Source organism: Procambarus clarkii, chromosome 14, assembly GCF_040958095.1.
Source record: "Procambarus clarkii isolate CNS0578487 chromosome 14, FALCON_Pclarkii_2.0, whole genome shotgun sequence".
NCBI classification, from domain to species: domain Eukaryota; kingdom Metazoa; phylum Arthropoda; class Malacostraca; order Decapoda; family Cambaridae; genus Procambarus; species Procambarus clarkii.
The window spans coordinates 33,939,105-33,964,799 of NC_091163.1; the positions used below are offsets into that span (position 1 = coordinate 33,939,105).

The following is a 25,695-nucleotide window of genomic DNA, read 5'->3' on the forward strand; positions in this document are numbered from 1 at the left end:
AGTCGAGTTGTATTTTCTGATCAAAATTATATCGTTACTCAAAATTATCGCAATTCGGGGCAATCGTAAGTCGAGGTGCCACTGTAGATGAAAAAAAAAAGACTAATAACATGTTGGATTGAACAGCATAAGTAATTTTTAACTAAATAAACAGACAGGCTACAATTTTCTTCGTTTATACACGGCAAATATCAGCAGTTATACAAGTTGGTTAATAATCAGTATTGTTTGAAAATAGCAAGACATAGGTTGACATTTAGGGGGTAAGGTAGGTTACATGGAGTTTATTAGGTAGAACTTGATTATTCTATTAAACTAGTTGACAGAGGTACAGTTTTTGACGTGATTGGGAAGGTCAGTCCACATTCTGGGTCCCTTGATTTACAGAGCATTTCTAGTTTGGTTAAGGCGCACTCTTAGAATATCAAATAGGTATTTGTTTCTAGTTTGATGCCCATGGGTTCTGTTACAACCTTCTAGAAAGCTTTTAAGGTCAGGATTGACATTACAGTTAAGAGTTTATATATATAGAGTATTCTTGAGAGGATGTGCAGGGACTTAATATCTAACATATTCAAAGATTTAAGTAAGGGAGTATATCACCTCTTCTTCTATTTTCTAGCTTTGGTATATTTAACACCTGTAGCCTCTCCTCGTAGCTCTTGTTATTTCAGTTCCGGAAGACATTTACAAGGATGTGTTCATACATTTTTCAGTTTACTAATGTGCTTCTCAAGATGTTGCCACCAGTTACATATTCCAATTTTGGTCTCACAAAGGTCGGGAACAATTTGTTTTATATTTCACGGTTCATGTAGTTAAAAACACTTGTGAATTGACAAGCGTACCATATGCTCGCCGCACAATGTTCGTTGTGCACTCCACTCATGACAGTTTACTATTTAGAACCTCTCCCAGATCTCTTTCTTTGTCAAGGTTCCTTAATGCCATTCCACATAATTTATCGGTTGTGTTTGGTCTATTTTCTCCTATTCTGCATTCCATTATGTGGCATCTATTCATGTTGAATTCCATAAGCCAAGCATTGTTCCATTCACTTATTTTTATTTAGATCGTCTTGAAAGGCATGACAGTTGGTAACGTTTCTTATCTTCCCTAGTAGCTTGGCATCATCCGCAAACATGTTCATATAATTCTGTATTCTTTGTAGTAGATTGTTTATATAGACAATGAACATTACTGGTGCAAGAAGTGAACCCTGAATCCTCTAGTAACACTTTTCTGGTCTGATACATTGCCTCTGATTACTGCCAAAATTCCTCTGATTCCTTGTCAAAATTTGTTTATGCCCGAAGTCTCCCTGTCACCCCTGCAGTATGATGTATGGAGGTTTCCAGAACAACCTCATATGTGGGACTCTCAAAAAAGCTTCTTTATGTCCAGATAAAGGCAGTTAACCCAACCATCTCTTTCCTGGAAAATATCTGTGGCTCTGTTATATATACCAAGTACGTATAAAAAACTAGGTCTGCGTGTTAGTGTATTATACTATAGAAACCCGCTAATCTGGAATCCGCCAAACCGGAAAATGCCCTAATCCGGCAAAAATCGTGGCCGGATAAAGTTATCTCCCTATCCGGCCAAAATATCCATGGAAGCTGGACTAGCGGATATTTGGCCAGGTCAGCGTGTATACTGCTAGAGAGTTTGAAGCCTAAAAATCTCTCCAAAACCAAGGGTCGACTTGAGTCAGACTATAACATGTGACCCTTTACCACTGAGAAGTGGTACTACCATCCCGGTACTACCCTTTACTACCATCAAAGGTCCACAGTTGTTCAATGTCTTCCCAGCGACTATAAGAAATATTGCCGGAACAACCGTGGACATCTTCAAGATAAAACTGGACTGTTTTCTAAGAGAAGTTCCAGATCAGCCGGGCTGTGTCAAGGGTGGGCATCAGGAGCACCCACCATACCCACCACACCATACCACTTCACCCACTACACCATACCACCTCACCCACCATGGTGGATGGGGTGTTGGGAGGAATAAATTGTGTACAAGAGGACGCATTAAGCTTACGGGCATGGTGGTCGGGTCTCTCTCTCTCTCTCTCTCTCTCTCTGACTTCGGGGTCGTGGTGCAGTTGTATAATCATTATATTTTTCATAAAATGGGGTTTAACCACTGCACTGCGCAAAGTGCCTGTAGGTGCTCGACAGGGTGGTGTGCAACGCACCTCAGGAATCTTATAGGTATAGCGTACAATTAAAAACTGGCGTGCAGTGACATGGGTATGAAATGGTTACCTGAGGGCCCCAGTGATCGTCTGCCATTTTGAAAAAAAAATCCCAGCATGCCCCACAGCCGTGGGGAGCCTCAGTTTCAAGGAAGCAACCATGTCTGATGTCTACGAGCTCCCGCTCCACGGTCAGCCGCGGTCATGGAAAACGATTCTCTGAGGAGGAAATACGCAATATATTGTATGATGATGGTGCCATGGATGATTTGGACTATGATCCAGAGAAAGAACTTACACAGAGATCTGACACGAGTGAGGGAGAGACTGAGGTGGAGGAGGTCGGAAGTGTGTACAGTACATGCGCCTCGCCCGGCCTGTCTCGCTGCCCTGGGTAAACATGGTTAGAGTTACCACCACTATGTGTAATTACCTAAGTGTAGTTACAGGATGAGAGCTATGCTCGTGGTGTCCTGTCTAGCTTCCCTATCGATTTTATCAATTCCTGTTACTATTTTGTATGTTGTGATCATATCACCTCTTTTTCTTCTGTCTTCTAGTTTTGGCATATTTAATGCCTCTAACCTCTCCTCATAGCTCTTGCCCTTCAGTTCTGGGAGCCACTTTGTAGCATGTCTTTTCATCTTTTCCAGTTTCTTGATGTGCTTCTTAAGATATGGGCACCACACAGCCGCTGCATATTCTAGCTTTGGCCTAACAAAAGTCATGTACAATTTCTTTAGTATTTCGCCATCCATGTATTTAAAGCAATTCTGAAGTTAGAAAGCGTGGCACAGGCTCCTTGCACAATGTTCTTTATGTGGTCCTTAGGTGATAGTTTTCTATATAGAACCACTCCTAGATCTTTCTTTATCAGAATTCTTTAAAGATTTCTCACATAATTTATAGGTTGTGTGGGGTCTATGTTCTCCTATTCCACATTCCATAACATGGCATTTATTAACATTAAATTCCATTTGCCAAATGGAGCACCATTTGCTTGTCAATATTGCCAAGTGGTGCTCCATATACAATGGGGCCTCGACTTACGATGCTAATCCATTCCCAGAGACGGATCGTAAGTCGAAATATCGTAAGTCGAAGCGATTTTTTTCCCATAAGAAATAAAGGAAATTGAATTAATCCGTTCCCCACCCTCCAAAATATTAACATACAAATACATTTTATATTGAATACAGTGTTTTTTTCTAACTACAATACAGTACCTAAGTTTCTCTTACCGTTATGGAGGGCTCTTGATGGTGTATGGAAGTTGGTGATGAGGGGGGAGGAAGAGAGTTGTTCCTGTATGGAAGGGGAGTCCCCTTCCATTATCACATCAGGCAGTGATGTTTTCTCTGGGGTACTCTCTCTCTCCTATGAGGGGGGGAGGGAGGAGAGTTATTACTGTTTGGAAGGGGAGTCCCCTGCCATTATCACATCAGGCAGTGATGTTTTCTCTGGGGTACTCTCTCTCTCCTATGTTTTGCCTGAATACAGTACCACTAGGATCTGGTTGTGGTTCAGTGCTTGTTTGTCTCACTACAAATTTGTCAAGAGACATTTGTTTTTCCCTTCGTTTTAACATTTGTCTTTAATGATTGTAATGATGCATCACAATGTCATTGAATAGGTTAAGGCAACGACCTACTGCAGCTTGATTTGGGTGAGTCGTTTCAGCAAAAGTTTGCAATTCTTCCCATGCTGCACACATTTTCTTAATTGTTGAGGAAGAGACATTCTGTACTCTTGTTTCTCCTCTATGGTCATCCTTACATGGGTTTTCATATGTTGAGCCTTACCACTGACTTTCCTGGGACTCATGGCGTGATATATAATAATTACTTTAATGTTCAAAATGCAAAAAATCAACACAAAAGCGGAATTTCTTATAGGCGCGATCGTCACTAAGCAGGCAGCTGTAGTAAACTGAGGCAGGTCGGCCGCGTGACCGGGAACCACGCGCTTGGTCGACCCGAACGTGTACCAACAAATATCGGAAGTCGACAACACCCAACGGATGTCGAGTCGCATTTTTTTATGAAATTTACATCGTAACTCGAAATTATCGTAAGTAGGGGCAATCGTATGTCGAGGTGCTACTGTACTTATTTTGTTTAGGTCTTCTTGAAGGGCATGACAATCATCTAAGTCTCTTATCCTTCCTATTATCTTAGCATCATCAGCAAACATGTTCATATAATTCTGTATACCAACTGGTAGATCATTTATGTAGACAATGAACATCACTGGTGCAAGAACTGAACCCTGTGGTACTCCACTTGTGACATTTCTCCAATCCGATACATTGCCTCTGATTACTGCCCTCATTTTTCTATCAGTCAGAAAATTTTTCATCCATGTTAGAAGCTTACCTGTCACCCCTCCAATATTTTCCAGTTTGCAGAACAACCTCTTATGTGGAACTCTGTCGAAAGCCTTTTTTAGGTCCAGATAGATGCAGTCAACCCAACCATCTCTTTCCTGTAATATCTCTGTGCTCGATCATAGAAACTGAGTAAATTCGATACACAGGATCTTCCAGATTAAAAACCATACTATCTGTCTGATATTATATCATTTCTCTCCAGGTGTTCTACGTATTAATTTTTATGATTTTCCAACATTTTCACTATTACACTTGTCAATTATACAGGTCTATAATTGAGGGGGTCTTCCCTGCTGCCACTTTTGTAGATTGGAACTATGTTAGTTTTTTTTCCACACGTCTGTTACGACTCCTGCACACAGGGATGCCTGAAACATCAGGTGAAGTGGAATGCTGATCTCAGATGCATATTCTCTCAGAACCCATGGTGAAACTCCATCTGGGCCAACTGCTTTGTTCTTACTTAACTCCTTTAGCATATTTTCCACTTCATCTCTAGCCCTTTAACTGCGCAACGCGCCTGCAGGCCCAGGCTTCAGGTGCACAACGTGCCTCCGGGTGTTTTTATTTTTCACGTTCCATTCAAAACTCCCGCAGCTACATGGGGTTCACATCAGCTTCCTCAGGGCTCTTGTAAACAGACGCCATCTTTAAAAAAAATCATGGTCCACATTGCCGGGTGTCAGAGCCTCAGTAGTGAGTGAGCAACCAAGGCTGGCGCTTGCAGCATGAGTGCACAGCACTGCTGTTTAGCGTGTGACCACAGCATCGCCTAATATTGTCAAAATATATATATAATCTGTTTTATTTAGCCATGATAGTATTATAGAAGAGCCCAAGTGTGATAATGACTGGGTACAATGTTCAAATATCAGTGATTCAATGCTGTTCACGATGTTCACAGCGCTAGCCACAGCACCACAGCATTATTTCGTCCATATAGGAACCTTCAAACGACTTTTTAGGTTCCTTTTCAAAATAAACTTGTGGTCAATTATTCATTTACAGGTATTAGTTACCAGGATTGTGGTTATAATGAGCATTGTGCGTAGGAAGGAGGAATTTTGGTGAGGGAAGGAGGAAGTGAGAGAATTGAGGTAGCCTCACTGTGTGGCAGTAACTCTTGTTTTGCTCACCATACTAGCTTTGTGGTTCACTATGGGGGAACACACATGTATATGGGTATATACAGTGTGTGTGTGGAATAGTGTAATAACAGCACCAGGAGTATGTTGTGAGGAGCTATTTTGGTGAGGGAGGTGACGTCATAATCGTGGCGTCGTCTGCTGTGTGATTTGTCATGCAGTGTATGGTGGCCACTGTACTGTTTGGACACAATACTGGCTTACTTGCATAGTTCTGGTAAATAAAACATGTAGATAGGCATATATAACATGTGTAAATTGTGTAATAAATACAATAACAGTATGGTGGGAGGAGCAATGTTGGCGAGTAAGATGTTGGAGTGAGGGAGGGCTGGCTGGGTGTGGCTGCTCACACTCGCGGTGTTCTGAATGTGTTGATGGTGAATGTATATAGTGTGTGTACATATGTTGTAAATATACATAAATGAACTTGAAACATTCGTGTGAATAACTGTATGACTTGGAGGAGCAATGTTGGTGAGTTGGAGGAGTGAGGGAGGGCTGGCTGAGTGTGGCTGCTCACACTCGCGGTGTTCTGAACGTGTTGATGGTGAATGTATATAGTGTGTGACAGTGTATAGTCTGTAAATAGATTGTATATATACATAAATTAGCATGATACATGGTAAATATGTGCAACATATGTGTACACAAGTGTCATGCACGTAACAGTGTCTTCGGACAGTACGGATGTTTTACTGCCATAATATAGTGTACGTGTTCATTATACATAGGATTAGCATGTAAAAGCAAATAAAATGTATTTGGAACTGTGCGCAAAAAATGTGCAAAAATATATTCGCGGCAACTTGCGCGCCCCGCCCCGGGCGCCCCACTGGCCCCGAGAGCATACTGTTCTGGCGCACGGGGAATTATGACGTCACGGCCCACCTTTCGGACCCCATAGCAGCCAAAGTAAGTACAATTTCGAACTTGCGTTGCTATACCCATGTACAGGGTGGGGTTTTTGACACTTTCCGAAGAAAAAATAATTTTTTCCCAAGGTTTCATTTCCTGCGCACTGGGGGAATGTCATATTTATAGGCCGCGCAGTTAAAGGGCTAGACACCTCTATATGCTCTATGTTGTTCTCTGGAATTCTTATTGTCTGGTTTTCTGAAGATTTCATTTTGTACAAACACACTCTGGAAGTTTTCGTTTAATGTTTCACACATTTCATTTTCATTTTTTGTGAATCTGTTTCCCATATTTAACCTCTGAATATTATCCTTTACCTGCAGTTTGTTGTTTACGAATTTGTAGAATAGGCCCGGTTCTGTTTTACATTTATCCGCTATCCCTTTTTCAAAATTTCTTTCTGCCTCTCTCCTTACTGCCGTATAGTTGTTTCTCGCATTTTTGTATCGCTGGTATGTTTCAGGGTTTGGCCTCTTCCTATATTGATTCCATTTTTGTGTTTTTTGGTCTCTGGCCCTCTCGCTATTTCTGTTGAACCAATCCTGTTTTCTGGCTCTGCATCTCTGTTTTGGTGTGAATGTTTGTGTGCCTTCATCGTATATTTTGCAAAATTGGCATACATTTCATTTACTTCCCTGCCTAGCAGCAAGTCTGTCCAATTACACTCATTAAAATTTTTTCGAAGTTCCCAGTAGTGACTTCTCTTGATATCAAGTTTATCAACTGTTTCAATGTCCACATTTTCTTCTAGATGATATCTTAAAGCATATTTAATGTCTCACAGGACGTGATCACTCTTTCCCAAGGGAGGAAGGTACTGGATGTCAAATATCTCTACTTCATTCTTGATGAATACTAGATCCAATACTGACGGTTTATCTCCTTCCCTCATTCTTGTGGCCTGCTTGATGTGTTGATACAAGAATGAGGTTCACAAATCTGCAAGTCCAAAAGTCCCCCGTTCTTGCTTCATAGGCCTCCCTGTCTATTGCTTTAAAGTTGAAGTCCCGCAGTATCAACAGTCGTGATTTATCTTTATTTGCTTGTACAATAATATCTCTCATGACCATTATGAGGCTCTCTTGTTTGTCATCCAGTTCTTCCTTTGTCCATGTGTTGCTTACTGGTGGGCTGTAGGCATTTAAAATTATCAGCTTATCCCGATTCCAAACCTGCAATGCCATTATGTCAATATCTCGAGGGTTTTCAAATATTAACTCTTACCTTCAGGTGTTCTTTCACCAGCACAGCCACTCCTCCTCCCTTCCAAGTTTTCCTGTCACGTCTCCAAACTGAATAGCCTGTTGGGAATACGACTTCATTTAATATATTTCCTTTAAGTTTCGTCTCTGAAAATGTGACAATATCTGAGACCTTGAGCTGAATTTTATCATGCAACTCCAAAGTTTTTGACCTCACTCCGTTTATGTTGGTATATACAACTTTCAGGAACATGTTCCCTTTCCTCTTTACTTCCCCTTCCTCTAATGATTTTGTTGGCTTGTTTTTATGTACCTTTTCACAAGCATTCCAGTCCCTGACACTTTGTAGAAACAAAGAATTTCTGTCTTCTTCATTTCTATCCCCATTAAGACATTTTGCTTCAATGAGGTTCATTTTCAGCTTTACTCTGTCCTCTTTAGAGATGTCTTGTCTTATTGACCAAAGTTTGCCAACCTCATCACTGCAATTTCCTGGCATTTCTAAGCACTTCCATCATGTTTTTTCACTCCATTAAACGTCACTCTTAAGGGGCGGTTCTTGTCTTTCTCATACTTTCCTATTCTAAAATCACTGATATTTTCCTTAGAGCCTTCTCCTAAATCTACTATTTTCTCTATGATTTTCATCACTTCTGCTGCTCGGTCCACCCTAGATGAAATTTGCTTCTCTAAACATCCAAAAATTATTATGGACTTACTTCTATCTGCAGTGTTTTGTACCAGTTTACTGTTGGTAACCAGTTCTTTCCTAATTGCTTGCCTAATTTCTACTTCTTGTTTGTCATTTCTAGTTTTGACTTCCGAACACACTTCCTTGATTGTCTCTCTCTCTTTTACAACTTGTGCATACGTCTCTTTTTATTTCTTCTTTATACCTTTCTAGTTCTTTATTAGCCTCCTCTATTTGAGTTGCCAATAAAGTTTCTCGTTGCAGATCCTTGCCTAACTCCATGTTAGCCCTCAGGCTCCCTTGGAGTTGTTCATCATATGAGTCTATTTTCATGTTACTTTCTTCAAATTCCCTACTCTTCACTTTCCATATCTCATTTTCCTCTACTAGTTCCTTGATGTGTTCCTCCTGTATCCTTACCTTATCAGTCAAGCTGGTAATTTCCTTATCTTGCTGGAAAATACTTCCTTTTAACTTACAAAACTCAATCTTGAGACCTTCATTTTCTTGTTCGAATTTAGTAACTTTTCTTCATAATTCTTTAGCATGTCCTCGGTAATCAGTAACCTGCCAAGAAAACCACCTTTCATTACATGTTGTTGCAAGAAACCTACAAAACATTCCTTTGATGGGGCGCTGTTCTCCCCTGTGGTGGTGGCCATTTTTGTTGTTATTCTGCTGTTTTGAAAGATCAACTTTTGTCAATCAAAGATGTGTGTCCACTGATGCAACTTTATTCAGTGACAGTACATGTGATGAATCATTCTCTGGCTTCAGTGACATAGGCTCCTATACAAGTAGTGTTGACAACCCGAGTACGAACAGTGAGGGTGTTACTAGGTGGGGTTTTGCTGCCCCAGCAACATACCGAGGCAAGCGGCAGCATGTCACACTACCAGAGGACAATGACGACAGTGTTCCCTCCACATCAGGTTTTCGTGGTAGGCCTACACTATGCAGAACAGCCTCAATCTCCTGGCATACCTATACACAGCTCTAGCACAAGACGACGGGGCCGTGTTTCTGGTGCTCGTGGTGGTATTGGCACCAAAACCAAACCCTCGGGTGTACTTGTGTGGGAGGATTGAGAGAGATTTGTCTCACAAATACCAAGTTTTGATGGTACCGATGTTGGTGACACCATTATTCCTCTATACAGGTGACAATATGGCTGAAATCGACTATTTCCTGGCTTATTTTGATAATGAATTCATGAACCATCTTGTGGTAGAGAGGAACAGATAGGCTCACAGGCTCATAGACACCGGCATTTTACCTGCCTCTTGCATGACACGATGGAAGGACACCACAAATGAGGAAATATATGTGTTTCTCTTGTTGCGCATGATGATGAAACATTCTGAGAAACACGTCATCCAGGATTATTGGAGCAAAGACAGCCTTGTGCCATCCTCTGTGTTCAACAGGTACATCTCACGTGATAGGTTCCTGTTGCTTCTCAGGTGCCTGCGTTTTGAAAACAATGAAAATGAGGACAGACAGGACAGACTTTGGAAGGTGCGGAAGTTTTTTAGTGATATGTGAAGCAAGTTCCGTGACTATTTTGTACCAGGACAGAATGTGGTGATGAATCGCTAGTCCTCTTCAAGGGATGACTTGCATTCAAGCAGTACCGTCTCCACTCGATCATCCGGACTATATGGGAAGGACCCCCAGCCAGATTAGCACATTTTTCGGATAATGGTACTTTTTCACCTACGAGTCTAAAACTAACCATTTCCAACTATTTTTATACTACAAACAACATAATTTGAAGTGCCATGCCACATATAATTATTAAATATTCAACTAGAAACCTCAACTTACCTTGTTGTTCGTCTTCTTGATTGATGACACACATCTTGAAGTTAAAAATTCTTGACAATTTACATAACTTATACCCCGTCCCCGCTCAGCTCGTTGTCGCCGTGTGGGGGCTTAGTGGGCGGCTGCCGGAGTGTGATGCTCCTTGGGACAGTCCTCTGTCCTTTTCTAGCCTTGTGCTCCTGCTGCCGTCCTCTCCAATTCTGCTGGGCATCTTTTCCTTTTCCTTCTGTTTCGTTTTTCTCCCCCCTCTTCTCCTATCTGCTTGCCGTTTCCTGCCGACCTTTTGCTCGTTCTGGTTCTTCCCTTGGACTTCTTCTATTTTGACGCCCGGGTGCTTGAGGAGGCATACTCTTGCACCCGTAGAACTGTAGTACCCGACGTCGAGAGCGAGGGGAACCTTTTATTGTCAATCCCCCTTTCGTCACTGAACCCGATCTCGACGGACTGTCGGTTTCTTAAGGTGGCGTTTGTGGGGCGTATACTCACGACGCACCCCTAGGAGGCCCCGACAAGATCGGCGATAGCTTCTTGTTGGGTGTCCTGCCTCTAATTGTGGCTCCATAGTGGGTGTGGGGGCACATTCGTGAATGAATTCTTCTTTTCGTCAAGATGATAACCCCTGTTTCGGCTGCTTCTGGTTTACCTTCTCAGGCTCGTGGGGTGGGCGACCAAGCCCCCGAGTCGGTCCGTATTGGAAGACCGGGCTCTGTAGCCTCCGCTGCATTGGGCCCCGACCTTGCTCCTCCTTTGGCCTCTCTGACTCCTTCCCCTGGCTCCCCTCCCTCCTCTGTGGTTGGGTCGAGCCCCAAGCCCCCAGTGGTGACTACCTCGTCCCCTGGCGCGGCTCCTTCTCTAGTTGTAACTACTGCGCCTTTTAACCCCTTTCTCTCTGGGGGTTCTCACCGCCGTCCTCGTCACGGCCACCCTCGCTCGATTCCTTCCAGTTCTGCTACCTATCAAGCCTTGTTTGGTCCCGCTTCGTAAGCCAAATATTTTGATCTCCTCCCTCTTGATTCTGCGCCTCCTGACGATTTCTCCCTCCATCGACATCTCATTGATTCTGTGGATGCCTCCATTACTTTCAACCCCACTCGTCTCGGTACACGTGTCGTTGCTGCTCCTTCTCAGGATGCTGCTTCCCGCTTGGCTGCCTTATCCTGCCTTGGCGAGACCCCCGTTCGGGTCTCGAAGAACGCTCAGTTGAATGCCAGTGTTGGCACTATTTTGCTCCCGCCCCATGTTGCGACCGGTGTTCGGGACCTGCGCGACTGCCACGACGATGTTCGACATATCCTCGCTGCCCAGGGCCATTCTATTCTCCAGGTGGACACGTTTACTCGTCCCCCTCGTGGTAGTCGCCGTCAACCCCTCCGGGTTGTGAAGATTACCTTTGATGGTAGGACCCTTCCACCCTCTGTCATTCTTGCTGGTGCCAGGTGCTCTGTCCAGGAGTACATTCCTTCTCCTCGGCTCTGCAACAAGTGCTGGAGGTTTGGGCATGGTGCCCTCCGCTGCTCCGGGACTGTCTCTCTCTGTCCTTTGTGTGGTGGCGAAGGTCACTCTAAGTCGGAGTGCACTTCTCCCCAGGCTCGTTGCCTCAACTGCGGTGAGGCCCATCCTACCTTCTCCCGTGCGTGTGTCCATTACAAGCTTGAGGCAGCCGTCCTCAACTTGAAGCACCGGGAGCGTTTATCTTTTCCTGAGGCGAGCCGCCAGGTTCGCCGGCTCCCGCCTTATGCTAATATCTCTTATGCTCGCGTGTTGCGCTCTTCCTCTCCTCGTCCTTCCCGCCTTCCTCAGACTCACAACCGTTTCCGGGCCTTGGACCCTGATGCGCCCACTGCCCCCTCCTCTGTTCCTTTGGGTTCTCTCCCGAAGGATCCTCCTCCTGGTCCTCTTGTCTGGGGTTCCCCTTCCTTCTACCCGGTCTGTCGTGTCTTCTGTGTCTTCTTCCTCGTCCCCCTCCGATCCTCCTTCCCATCCTCTTCCTCCATCTATCGGCTCTCCCCACCGCCTGTCGGTGCGGGCGGATGTCCATCGCTCTCCTAACGGCCGTCGTGTGTGCTCTCGTTCGGCTTCTCCTGTTGAGACACTGGAATCCGTTGCCCGGTACGTAGTTGCTGGGACACCGGTCTCTTTAAGTCAGAAGCGTAAGCCTGGCTCCTCTCCTTCCTCTTCCCCGGCGGGTAAGAAGGCTTCGCTTTTTTCCTCAGCTCCTCCTTCTGGCTCTGTTGCTCCTTCCCCTCCCGTTTCAGTGCTTGTGCCCCCTGTTCCTGCTATGGAGGTTTCTTTGGCTTCTGCTTCCCTTTCGGTTGCTGCTCTTGCTGGGGTGCGCTCCCCTCTTTCTACTCCCCCTCTTCCTGCTGCTGTCCTTGACTGCTCCTCTCCGTTGTCTCCTCCTCTTCCTCCTCCTCCTCCGGACCCTGCCCGCCCACCTCTGATCTGTTCTCCCGTTTCCTTCCCTTCGTCTTTGCTCAGTTTACCCATGCCCCCTAACCCTGACTTTGCTGACCCTGATCCCGACCCTGATATTCTTTAACGTGCTGTGTTGCTCTTTCGCCTTTGTTTCTTCCTTGTTCTCTGTTTTTTGTCCTTTCTCTTCTCGTCGTTGTCCATTCTTCAATGGAACGTTCGAGGTTATTACGCCAATTTCCTCGAACTCCAACTTCTGATTTCGCGGTTTTCGCCCCTTTGTGTCTGTCTCCAGGAGCCAATGCTTGGTGCTCGTCCTGGTCGTTTTCGTGGCTATTCCTTTCTCTCCCCCCCCCCCCCAGCCATTGCTGGGGCTTCTAATTCTTCTGCTCTCTTGATTTGGGCTGATGTTCCCTTTGTTCCTTTACTTTTTCCTTCGCCTCTCCATTGTTCTGCTGCTCGTATCTTTGTGGGGAAATGGTACACAGTTTGTTCCATTTATCTCCCCCCGCGTGTCCCGCTCTCTCTTCCTGATTTGAAACACCTCCTAGACTCCTTGCCGGAGCCTGTGCTCCTGCTGGGTGACTTCAATTGTCGTCATTCTCTTTGGGGTGACGTTCTGACGAATACCCGGGGTCGCCTCCTTGAGCCGTTTCTCCTCTCTTCTTCCCTGTCTCTTCAGAATTCTGGTGAGCCCACTCATTTGGACTCTCGGACTCGCATCCTTTCTTGTCTTGATCTTTCTCTCTGCTCTTCTTCTCTTTACTTAGATTTCACGTGGCAGGTTCTTGATGACCTCCATGGTAGTGATCATTTCCCCATCCTTGTTTCCTTTTTCTCTTTTCGCCCTTCCCTCTCTTTCCCTAGGTGGCAGTTTGCTAAGGCAGACTGGACCCTATTTACCCTCAGTGCTGCTCTCTCTGACCTCTCCCTTCTGCCTCTCTCTCGCGCTCTCCTTCTTTTTCATGACACTGTCTTCAACGCTGCCCTCCGCTCTATTCCTCGCTCTTCCTCTCGGGGTCCACGGAAGTGCGTTCCCTGGTGGAATGCGGACTGTGCTCGGGCTGTAAGCGTGCAGCCTGGAAGAGGCACCGCCGTAGGCAGACGACCGATTCTTTTCTTTTCTTTCGGAAAGCGAGTGCTGTGGCCCGTAGGGCCATCCGTACGGCTAAATGTGAATGTTGGGCATCTTATGTCTCAACAATTACGTCCGAAACCCCTCTGGCCCAGATCTGGAAGCGTATCCGCAAGATAGCGGGTAAGTTCGTTCCCGATGTTTCACCGGTCCTTCACCTCCATGATACTCTTGTGGCGGACCCGTTGCAGGTCGCTTCCGAACTGGGTTCCCACTTTTCTTCTGTTAGCTCTGGTCTTCATCTTCCCCAATCTTTCCTTCTTCGTAAACCTGTCCTTGAGTCTCGTCCTTTAGATTTCTGCACTCATCTTCAGCTTCCCTATAATGATCCCTTCTCTCTCTCTGAACTTCGTTCTGCCCTGGCCCTCTGCGGTTCTACGGCGGCGGGCTCCGATGGTATTCATTATGAGATGCTTCGCCATCTCCCTCCGAGCACGTCTCAGTATTTACTGAGTCTGTATAATCGGATCTGGGAGTCGTCGTCAGTCCCTGAGGACTGGCTCGATGCCGTTGTCCTCCCTGTTCGCAAACCGGGGTCTCTGGGTACTTCCCCTAAGGACTTTCGCCCTATTGCTCTCACAAGTTGTGTCTGCAAACTCTTTGAACGTATGGTTAACGTTCGTCTGATGTGGTTCCTGGAACATCATCACCTCCTCTCCCCTTCTCAATTTGGTTTCCGCAAGTGCCGCAGCACGACAGATGTCCTGGTGAACTTGGAGGTCTATATTCGTACTGCTTTTGCTGCGAAGACCTCCGTTGTTGCCGTCCTTTTTGACCTAGAAAAGGCTTACGACACCACTTGGCGTTATCATATCCTATCTCAACTTCATTCTTTTAGCCTTCGTGGTCATCTCCCTCTCTTTCTCCGCAGCTTCCTCTCTCGTCGTTCCTTTCGGGTGCGCCTTGGTACCGCTCTCTCTCCCTCTTTTCAGCAATACGAAGGTGTGCCCCAGGGTAGTGTTCTGAGCACTACTCTTTTTCTGGTTGCCCTCAATGGTCTTCTTTCCTCTCTTCCTTCTGGTGTCTTCTCCGCTCTCTATGTCGATGATCTTACCCTTTGTTGTCAGGGTGATGATTCGCCTCTCCTTCAACGCCGGCTTCAACTTGCAATTGATGCCGTGTCGTCTTGGGCATGAGGTCATGGCTTCAAGTTCTCTACTTCTAAGACTTGTGCCATGACTTTTACGCGGAAACGGGTTGTTCTTCGTCCCTCTTTGTCACTTTATGGTCATCCCCTTGAATACAAAGATTCCGCGAAGCTTTTGGGGTTATTCCTTGACACTCGTTTGTCTTGGTCTCCCCATATCTCTTACCTCCGTGTTGAGTGCTCTAAGGCCCTTACCCTCCTTCGGGTCTTGTCCCATACTTCTTGGGGGGCAGATAGGCGCACTCTCCTTGCTTTACATTCCTCTCTCGTCCTGTCTAAGCTCGATTATGGTTGCCCTGCTTACTCGTCTGCTTCTCCTCCTCCTCTTCGCCGTCTTGATGCTTTGCACCATACTGGGTTGCGCCTCAGTTCTGGTGCCTTTCGTTCGACTCCCATCCTTAGCTTGTATGTTGACACTGGCTTCCTGTCTCTCCAGGACCGCCGTGATCGCTACTGTCTTCGCTATCTTGCGCGGTCCTTGCAACATCCTTCCTCTCGCCTCTGTCGTGCTTTAACTTTTACCCCTCCTGCGGTTCCTGTTCCTCTTCACCACCTCCCTCTTTCTGTCCGGTTATCTCGCCTACAGGATTCTCTTTCCGTTCGTATTTCTGATGTTTCTCCTCGTGTTGTTCCTTCTTTGCCCCCGTGGAGGGTCCTTCTTCCGCGGTTTTGTACATCCTTGACCCGTATCACTAAAGCTTTTACCCCTCCTACGGTTCTAAAACGCCTTTTCCTCGAGCACTTTTCTTCTCACTCCCGCTCCGTTTCTGTCTTCTCCGATGGGTCTAAGTCAGCGGACGGTGTTGGCTACTCTGTTGTTTTTCCTGATCGCACTTATATGTGTCGCTTGCCTCCGGAGACTAGCATCTTTACAGCGGAACTTTATGCTATTCTCTATGCTCTTCGTCTCCTGCTTTCTCGTTGTCAGTCTTCCTTTGTGGTTGTTGTTGACTCTCGTAGTGCCCTCATGGCTCTCGGGTCCTTTAATCCGGTTCATCCAGTAGTTGTCGAGATCCAGCATTGGCTGTTTCTCGTTCACAGTAAATTTAAGTCGGTTGAGTTTTGTTGGGTTCCCAGCCATATTGGTGTGTCTTTAAATGAGCGTGCGGATGCTGCCGCCAAGGAAGCTGTCCGCTCTTGTCCCATCTCTCGTAAAGGCATTCCGTATTCCAACTTTTACCCGGTTATCCATTCCTCAGTCCTTACCCGTTGGCAGGCTTCTTGGTTGTCTGTTACTGGTAACAAGCTACATACTCTTAAATGTTGTGTTTCCTCGTGGCCGTCCTCCTTCCACCGTAACCGGCGGTGGGAAACAGCTCTGGCGAGGTTGCGTATTGGCCATACTCGCTTAACCCATGGTCACTTGATGGAGCGCCGCCCTGCTCCTTATTGTCCTAGTTGCATTGTCCCTCTTACGGTCGTGCATGTCCTTCTTGAATGTCCTGACTTCCAGGACGAGCGTGTGTCTTGCTTTCCGACCGCCCCTCGCGGTCACCTGTCCCTCGATAGAATTCTTGGTGACTCGGATACTTTTGATATCGTTCGCCTTATGCGTTTTTGTTCTCGTATTGGCATCCTTGGTGATATTTAGCGCCCTCTGATTATTTTGCGTATTTGATGGTACTACATAGCCTTCCCGGTTTGGTGCCTTCTTTTGATAATTACTTACTTACTTACATAACTTATAGTAACACAACACTAAAATTAACACTTAAAATTACTGTACAGTTCATTAAGCAAAGTTAGTTTTCACTGTCAGCTGAGGAAGCCTCACTTGTTGAAGGCACTTGGGTTGCGTGTGCCGCCTCACTTGTTGAAGGCGCTTGGGTTGCACGTGCCGCCTCACTTATTGAAGGCGCTTGGTTTGATTTTCGTACCATATAAGAATCAAGTGTTGCTTGCCTTCTGTGTTCACTGGCCAGTTGTATGATCAGCTCTTTTGTTCGCCTAAGGCACGGATACATGTTTCCAACCTCTGGATTAGCACAATTAGATGAAAAATTTATTAATCCGTCAACATAGGTCATGAGTACACTGTGTTTCGTGGTCATTGGTGTTGGTTCTTCACTGCCTTCTTCATCCTCTTCGTTGACCTCACCAGTAACAGACTGAAGAATCTCGTCTTCACTCATCACACCATATCCTGGGTCATTGGCATCTTGTTCAAGCCAATCAACCACACCCTGTCTTTCTAAGTTTTTGCCAGCGTTTCTAAACATTCCATGGATTTCATCTGTAAATCCTTCAAAATCCATTTCTGCATCCTCCTCATTTCTGACCGTAGACATGAGGAGTTTTTCCAGGAATTTTTCAAAGTCGATTCCTTTAATTCACTCCACACCTTGGCCCAGTTATAGATGGCTTCCTTGATTGTATAGTTCTTCAAATTCTGAAGTTTTTTTTTAGCCCTGTTATCCACAGCGAGTTCATCTTCCGGAAGAGGCAAAACCACCAAAACTTCGTTTAGCATCTTTTTGGTGTACAACCTCTTCGTGGCACAGATAACTCCCTGATCCATAGGCTGAATGAGAGAAGTTGTGTTAGGAGGAAGTGCCATACACGTTATCTTGCCATCATGTGAGGTTAACGTATCAATTTTGGGGTGGGCAGGCGCATTATCAAGCAGCAGTAAAGCTCGAACTTCGCTTGGCTTTATTTTGAGTTTCTTAATTTGATAGGCACGAACTTCCCTGCAGAACACGTCATGAAACCAGGAAAGAAAGATCTCCTGTGTAAAAACCCATGCATTTTTTTAGTTATAATATTTCACTGGCAGTCTGTCCATGCAATGTTGCAAGGCTCTTGGTTTCTTAGATTTGCCAACAATTGCACACGTGGTTCTGTCTGTGCCGTCGGCATTCGCACACATCATGGCCGAGAGCCTGTCCTTGCAAACCTTACGTCCTGGCATACAACCCTCACTCCTCATCCGGGCGACTGTCCGGATAGTGTAATTTCGGCAGAAAATTAACCGGGCCCCAACATTTTATCCGACAAAACCAGCTTTAATCTGGTCCCTGTGGCTATTTTGGCCGGATATTGTGATAACTTTATCCGATCGCGATTTTGGCCGTATAAGGGCGTTTTCCGGGTGTTTAAATCCCGGATAATCGCAGGGTTACAGTACATTCCATCAAAGCGGCACTGGTTTGGACTCAAGTTTTTCGTGCTGTGTGACTGCAGAACTGGTATCGTCGTGGACATGATACTGTATTCAGGTTCAGATGTTGACTTACCAGGTCAAGATCCACACGGGTTTTCCGGCAGTATCGTCAAAACCCTCATGGAACCGTTGCTGAACAAGGTGCATATACAGTACTGTTTACGGACAATTACTATACCAGCCCCCTTGTTGACCAGATACCTCCTTGACCACAACACCGGAATATGTGGCACTGCGAAGGCCCACAGGAGAGAAATGCCATTGTTTGGCATAGGTATTGCAGTGGGTGATTGCCAGCTGCGAAAGTGTGACAAGATGTTATCAGTGCGGTGGAGGGACAGACGCTAGGTGAATATGTTGACTACAATTCACACTGGTGCAATGTTGGACAGTGGCAAAGTGCACTTTCAAACACGCTTCCCAATATATAAACCGATTGTGTCATAGACTACAATGTCAACATACACCTAGTAGATAAATGTAACATGATGCTTGCTGCTGTCGAGTGCGTGCGTAAATCTGTGAAGTGGACGAAGAAATTAACAAATCCACAAGGGCCGTGACGTGGATTCGTCATGGCCTTTGTGGATTTGTTCATCTGATGCATCACATTATTGTGATTTCTGTGTGTGACGAAGAAATTCTTTTTCCACCTCATTGACATTGCAGTGCTCAACTGTTTCAACATGTATCTTGTGAAATCAGGCAAGAGACCCTCGATACAGACATTCAGTGTTGCTCTAATTTCACAACTTCTCGTGAAGTTTGGCAAGGAGGGCTCTGTTGCAACGTGTGGGGTGCCAGCAACAATGCCACACGCAGTTCCAGACAGACTGAGGGATAACGAGATGCTCGGTGTACACAAGTTTGGGTATATGCCAGGCACAGCATCACGGGACAAGGGTAAACGTGCCTGTGTTGTATGCAAGAACACTTAACGTAGAGAACGCAAGTGAGGATGCATCTCCACTTGGTGCGTTGAGTGCAAAGTTCCACTATGCCCCATCTATTGCTGCGCAGAATATCACACACTCGCAGAGTTCTGAGTGTGTTGATTGTGATTGTATATAGTGTGTGATAGTGTACAGTGTGTAAATATGTTATAATTATACATAAATGACCATGAAACATTGGCAATATGAGCGATATATGTGGACACACGTGATGCATGTAACAGTGTCTTGGGACAGTTCGGATGTTCTACTGCCAGATTATTGTGTACGTGTTTAATATACAAAGGACTGCCAAGAAAAAACAATATAAATGCATTTGGAAATGTATAGAAAAAATGATCAAATAATTATTTGTGGCAACTTGCGCATGTTGAAGTTGGCACGTGATTGCCTCCGGAAGTCTATGCCACGGGCGACCACCAAATCGTGACATCACACCCCATTTTCCGTACCCCATTGCAACCAAAGTGAGTACAATTTCAGTTTTTTTCTACATACAGTATATGTGATTAGGGAAGGGTATTTAATTAAATTAACATTTTCAAAAAACAAAACAAAAAAATTTGCCAAGCATTTATTTTCTGTGCACAGGGGGGAAGGGGGGGGGGATGCCATATTTGGAGCCTGAGCAGCACAGTGGTTAACATAAAGGTGCATATTATGATGTCATTGTACATCGTAAAGCAAGTGAATATGTTGTCATCACTTGTGACGAGGGTTAGGAGGGAGGGGGGGGGGGTGGAAGGAGGTATGGGTAGGGAGTTATCCACCACCTGCTTGTGTTGTGTGGTCACATGTTATGACTGCTCCCTCCCATCCAGGGGTGGGTGTCAGGGGAGTGGGTGTACTCGCCTAGTTGTACTCGCCTAGTTGTACTTGCGGGGGTTGAACTCTGGTTCTTTGGTCCCGCCTCTCAACTGTCAATCAACTGATGTACAGGTTCCTTAGCCTACTGGGCACTATGATCTCCACATGAAGCTGTAAATGGAGTCTGCCTCCACCACATCACTTTCTAATGCCAATTTCTAATTCTTAACTTTCTAAATTTGTCAACTACTCTGACACTAAAAAAGTACTTGCTAATACTGTACCTCTGTGGCTCATTTGGGCACTCAGTTTCCACCTGTGTCCCCTAGTGCATGTGCCCCTTGTGTTTAATAGCCTGTCTTTATCTGCCCTATCAATTCCATTGAGAATCTTGCATGTGGTGATCATGTCCACCCTAACTCTTCTGTCTTCCACTGACATGAGGTTTAATTCCCATAGCCTCTCCTCGTAGCTCATACCTCTCAGTTCGGGTTCTAGTCTGGTGGCAAACCTTTTCCAGTTTAGTCTTATGCTTGACTAGATGTGGACTTCATGCTAGAGCTGCATACTCTAGGATTGGTCTGACATGTGTGGTATACAAAGTTCTGAATGATTCCTTACAAAAGTTTCTAAATTCCATTCTTATGTTAGCCAACCTGATATATGCCACTGATGTTATCCTCTTGATATGGGCTTCGGGGAACAGGTCTGGCGTGATATCAACCTAAAGTCTTTCTCTAACTCTTGAAGAATTTCATCTCCCAAGTGTTATCTTGTATCTGGTGTGGTGGGTGTTAGGAGTGGGTGTGGCGGGGTATCAGGGGTGGGTGTGGTAGGTGTCAGATGTCAGGAGTGGGTGTGATGGGTGTTAGGTGTGGGTGTCAGATGTCAGGAGTTGGTATAGTGGGTGGGTGTCAGGAGTGGGTAGGTGTTCATAGGTGGGTGTCTGACCTACCTGACCTTCCTACCCACTCACCCACCTGTCTGCCTGCCCACCTACTAGCCAAGCAGCTGACCACCCACTCAGCCCCACACACTAATTATAGTGTGTGTGTGGGGGGGGGGGAAAGGTTTAGCAAATAAAAATATTTTGGTTTTGGTATAAAAATTGTTGGAAATGGTCACTTCTTGACTTCCAGGTGAAAAAGTATGTTAATCAGGAAAACGTGCTAATCCGGCTGGGGGTCCTTTCCATATAGTCCGGATTAGCGAGCTAATACAGTACAGTACATCGTAAAACAGGTGTATAAGGCATTGCAGCAAAACAAAGATCTCTATAGTTTGTACTGCATGAAAATATTTTATATTGCGTGACTTTAATTTTGTGTTATTGTGTGTTTTATTTACCTGTGTGCCACTATAGCATCATTAACCCTTAAACAGCACAAAACATACATACGTGATTGGACATAACATCAGTTTCTCAAACTTGCACAAACACTTTCCAATTTTTTGTTCATAATCAACTACCAAATTCTCCAATTTTGTCTTAATGATCACCAACGTAACTTGAAAAACAAGAAAATCAATAATATTTTTAAAATTGAATATTGAAAACTTCAGATTTTCAAATCAGATTAAAAAATATAAATTATCACCAATTGTTCATTTGGTATTATTATGCTCTCAGAATAGCATATGATCTTCATTTTCAACAAATCAGAATACTGTATAGGTTTTCAGTATAGTTTACTGTAAAAAAAATTGTCGATATGGCATTAGAAATATGCGGCAAATTTAGACACACAAATTTATAACTCTAAACGTTTAGGGTTTATGAAAAATACATTTTGTAGGGATTGTAGAACAGACAGCTGTGCACACTACAGTATATGTAAAAATGGTGAGAATCGGTCAGAAACTCAATTTTTTCTTTCTGACTCAAAGTTTAAATTCTGGTTAGAAATATAATTGAAATTGAAGTTATCTACAATGAATAAGGTAGTTCTTATTTATTAATTTACTTGTATGTTTTAATAGATATTGTTTGGCATTTGTACTCAAGTATATGAAAGTTTTATGTCAATGTGTGTTGAAATGAAATCAAGATGAAATTACTCCCAAAAAACAAAAATATATGGATAATTATAATAATTATAATGATTTAGGGGATGTATTTAGGGTGTACTTTCTATAAGTGAAAAAGCCCTAATATGGTCCCTAATCATCTAAACAACCTAAAGAGACAAGGAAAATAGAGTTTGAAATCTATGAAAATATTGGCCAAAAACAATTCAAAGTCCCAAGTTCTGTCAGTTGTGACTGATTTATTTGTTGACCAATTTCGTTCTATCTTCACATAGTTAGGGACGGGTATGTACTCTCCAGGATGTAAAGGTTACAACAAAATCAGATAACAAACAAAGGAGAAAAAACTAAATACTTAAAAAAAAAAAAAAAAAAAAATTGGGTATTGATGAAAGTAAGTGATAATAACATTGGTCAATGTATTTATATGATATATAACAATATAGAGCATAATAAGATAGTTACTCATTATTATTTATGTTATTATGTGTTAGTGAGCAATGCTATAAAGGCACCAGCTGCATATCCACTTTGTGAACACTTCTTACTACTATTATTCTTCTTTATGTGTGGGACAGGTGCTTGCATCTCTTTATTATTGTATTATCCATCACTTCCAGTTAACAGCAGCTCTTCTCCTTATCAACATCAATGTTGCTTTTTTTTTTTAAAAATTAGTCTAAATTCAATTTCTGAAAATATTTTGCTGAAAGTTTCACGATGCTGAAGCCAATAAGTTGGAGATTTAACATTTTTAAGTTAATTTTACAAAATTCAAATGTTTTGCTTCCCGGCCCCCGTTGTGTGCCGTTTAAGGGTTAACCAGTATATACAGTACTGATACTGTATTACTTTCCATTTTACAGGCCCAATGACGATATACAGCTTATATATTTTGAGCAAGTCGGGTGGACTTATATACCAGCATGACCACAATATTCCAGTTGTTGAGAATGAAAAGACCTTCAGCTATCCTTTAGAGGTCAAACTTGATGTCCAGAACAGGAGTATCATTGTGTCCTATGGCCAGCGCGATGGTATTAAAGGTAATAATTCTAGAATTTCCAGAATTTTTTGTTTTAAATTTTTAAAAAATTTAAAGTTTGAAATTGTATGTTTTAAATGGAATCCTATGCAATTAGGGGTATGGTTTAAGCCTAAAATAGCAGGCCTGACCTGCACTCTAATCATTTCTTAACTGAGAGAGTTAGAGAATGGGGAAGTGGCCAAGTGAGCAGTTGAAACACCCCACCCTCTCAAAATATTTGTTGTGGTGTGAAAACACTATTTGGTTTAATAATATAACAAAATAGAATTACACTACCAGCCAACATTTAATGTGTTGCTCCTTACATGCTCTAGAAATGGTGTCTAGATGCTGTTCAGCAACATTGTCCTAAAACTGAAATCATCCAAAATGAATAAAGTTCTTAGGTACCCAACACACAATTCTAAACAAAAAAAAATTTGGTCTGTCCTGGACTATTATCAAGTCCAGGATGGATTGATGCATTGCAAATTCTTGTACTATATTTTCAATTTTGTGGGTTGGGTGTCTTAATTTTTCAGTCATTTTATTGTGACCTATGTGTCTGAATAAAGTTCTTGAAATTAGACGTTTTGGATTGGAAAGGCTTGACAGTACAGTACTATACACGGTTATTTTTTATTGTTTCAGTGGGTCATACACTTGTGGCTGTGAATGGGATGAAAGTTACCGGCCAGCAGTTAGATGATGGTCGAGATGCCATGGCTGTTCTGGCAGATGAAACCAATTACCCCATTAACCTCAAGTTTGCAAGACCCAAACTCACAACAAATGAGAAGATCTTTCAGGTAAAAGTGCTATATTAGATCTTTAAAGATGCTCCTTCTTTATTATTATAATAATTCATTGTGTTAGGGGACAGGAAGCCAGAGTGTATTCATCCACATTAAGCTTTTATTGAGGTCCACTTTCCGCTCCCCCCTCCTACCCCCCAAGGTCAAATTACTGCACTGAGCCCACACAGGAAGCTACCCCACAACAAGCTGACTAACTCCTGATTACTTACTTACTGCTAGGTGAACAGTGCATTAGGTGAAAGGAAATGTGCCCAACGATTTCTGTCCCGCCTGAGATTTGAACTTGGAATTCTCAATTGTGCATCGAGAACGAACCCAACTGTACTACAGGGACCCTCAATTATAAAACAGGAAATTCTGTGTTTTTTATTGATGCATCTACTGTAACCACTTGATTATCCGGGATTCGAACATCCAGAAAACGCCCTTATACGGCCAAAATCGTGACCGGATAAAGTTATCTCAATATCTGGTCAAAATGACCATGGGAGCCAGATAAAAGCTGGTTTAGCTGGATAAAAAATTGGAGCCAGTTAACTTGCTGCCGATGTTACACTATCAGGACAGTCAGCCGGATAATCATTGAATTGTCCGGATATGAAAGCCATGGGGCGGGCCATACCGTATTAATCCCGTCTGTCTGTGGCTGGCTGGCTTGAGGCGCATGGAGTTGGAGGTGGGGTGGGTGGGTGGGAGTGGAGCGTCGGGAGGGACCACCTGGGTCCAGGAATTACCATTAATTTTAGAACAATTCATCATAGCCAAAAACAAAAGAAATACTAGTAATTATGTAATAACAAATACATAAGTTTCCTAAAAACGATGTGCACAGGCTGAAGTTTCCTTCAAAAATATTGTGTAAGTACTCCCCTTGGAGCTTGGGGTTACCTTCCACAAGTTCCTCGGGGTCTGCCTCTGTGGGTACGTTTAACTGCTCGTTTTTTTTGCCGCCCTGTTTACCTTAGGGTAAGAGGCAGTTTTTGTACTGGTAAGGGGCGCAGGGTGCTGCGCAGCTTGTTGTCACCTATCACAGCGCTCGGCTCTGTTCCTTGGAGTACGTTGTCTCCTTGCGGGGGTTTTGTTTTTCTTTTTGTTTTTGCCTTGGTAGGGGTTCTGCCCTATTTGCCACTGGTGTTTGGCCTTACCCTGCTACTTGGTGGTGCCCCCTGCTTGGTCCCTCGTGAGTGTATACGTCCCGGAGGTTCAGCTTTAGACAGTTTGTTTGGTAGTTTTGGGCTCCAGTTAGCAGTACCCTGCCTGGGTGTACCCGATCACGAGTCCTCTTCAACTAAATGCTCAGGACCCTGGGAATCCCCAGGGTGGGTCTGATGGATGTGACCCTGGAGTCTCCCCTTGCTTCAGGCAAGTTTGAGGGTTGTTCGGTTCCCTTGTCTCAGGGCGACCCTCTCTGTTTTTGCTTCCGACACACAGCCTGTTGGGTCGATGACACTTTCGACCCTGAGTCCTGTGAGTATTGCTGCTTGCTGGTGACTCAATTTACCCAATCTATGGATGATCATCTTCGGGTAAAGGCTGCGCAGGCATTGCATTTTAGGTTTTGTTTGTTGCAACGCACTCGGTTGGTTGCTCACCTGGATGCTCCACGGCTGCCCTGTTTTGCCTATAGGGACCCGGACTTGGGGGTGGGGGGTCACTTCGACCCTGGTTCAGTCCGCACCCCTCTAGTCCTTCTCCTTCTGTTCGTTCTGGTTCCCCTCCCCTGCTTCTGGCCCCGAAACGTCTGAGGGTTTGGGAGTCGGGGCAGGGGTTAGTTGGACGTGGTCCCTAACAGTTAGTCACTGTTAGGGACTCAGGCAGCCTCAGAGGATG

At 44.3% G+C, this 25,695-nt stretch overlaps 1 protein-coding gene across 2 annotated transcripts in view; it reads left to right on the plus strand.

Annotated features, from left to right (window-relative positions):
- The window catches only part of Trs23 (trafficking protein particle complex subunit 4-like protein Trs23), an 80,265-nt gene that overhangs the window by 11,949 nt on the left and 42,621 nt on the right, over nucleotides 1-25,695 (plus strand). For both annotated transcript variants that reach the window (XM_045763173.2, XM_069324453.1), the window contains exons 2-3: nucleotides 22,887-23,066; nucleotides 23,699-23,856. In XM_045763173.2, coding sequence (XP_045619129.2) covers nucleotides 22,887-23,066; nucleotides 23,699-23,856 — 338 coding nt within the window. The remainder of the gene's footprint in view (nucleotides 1-22,886; nucleotides 23,067-23,698; nucleotides 23,857-25,695) is intronic.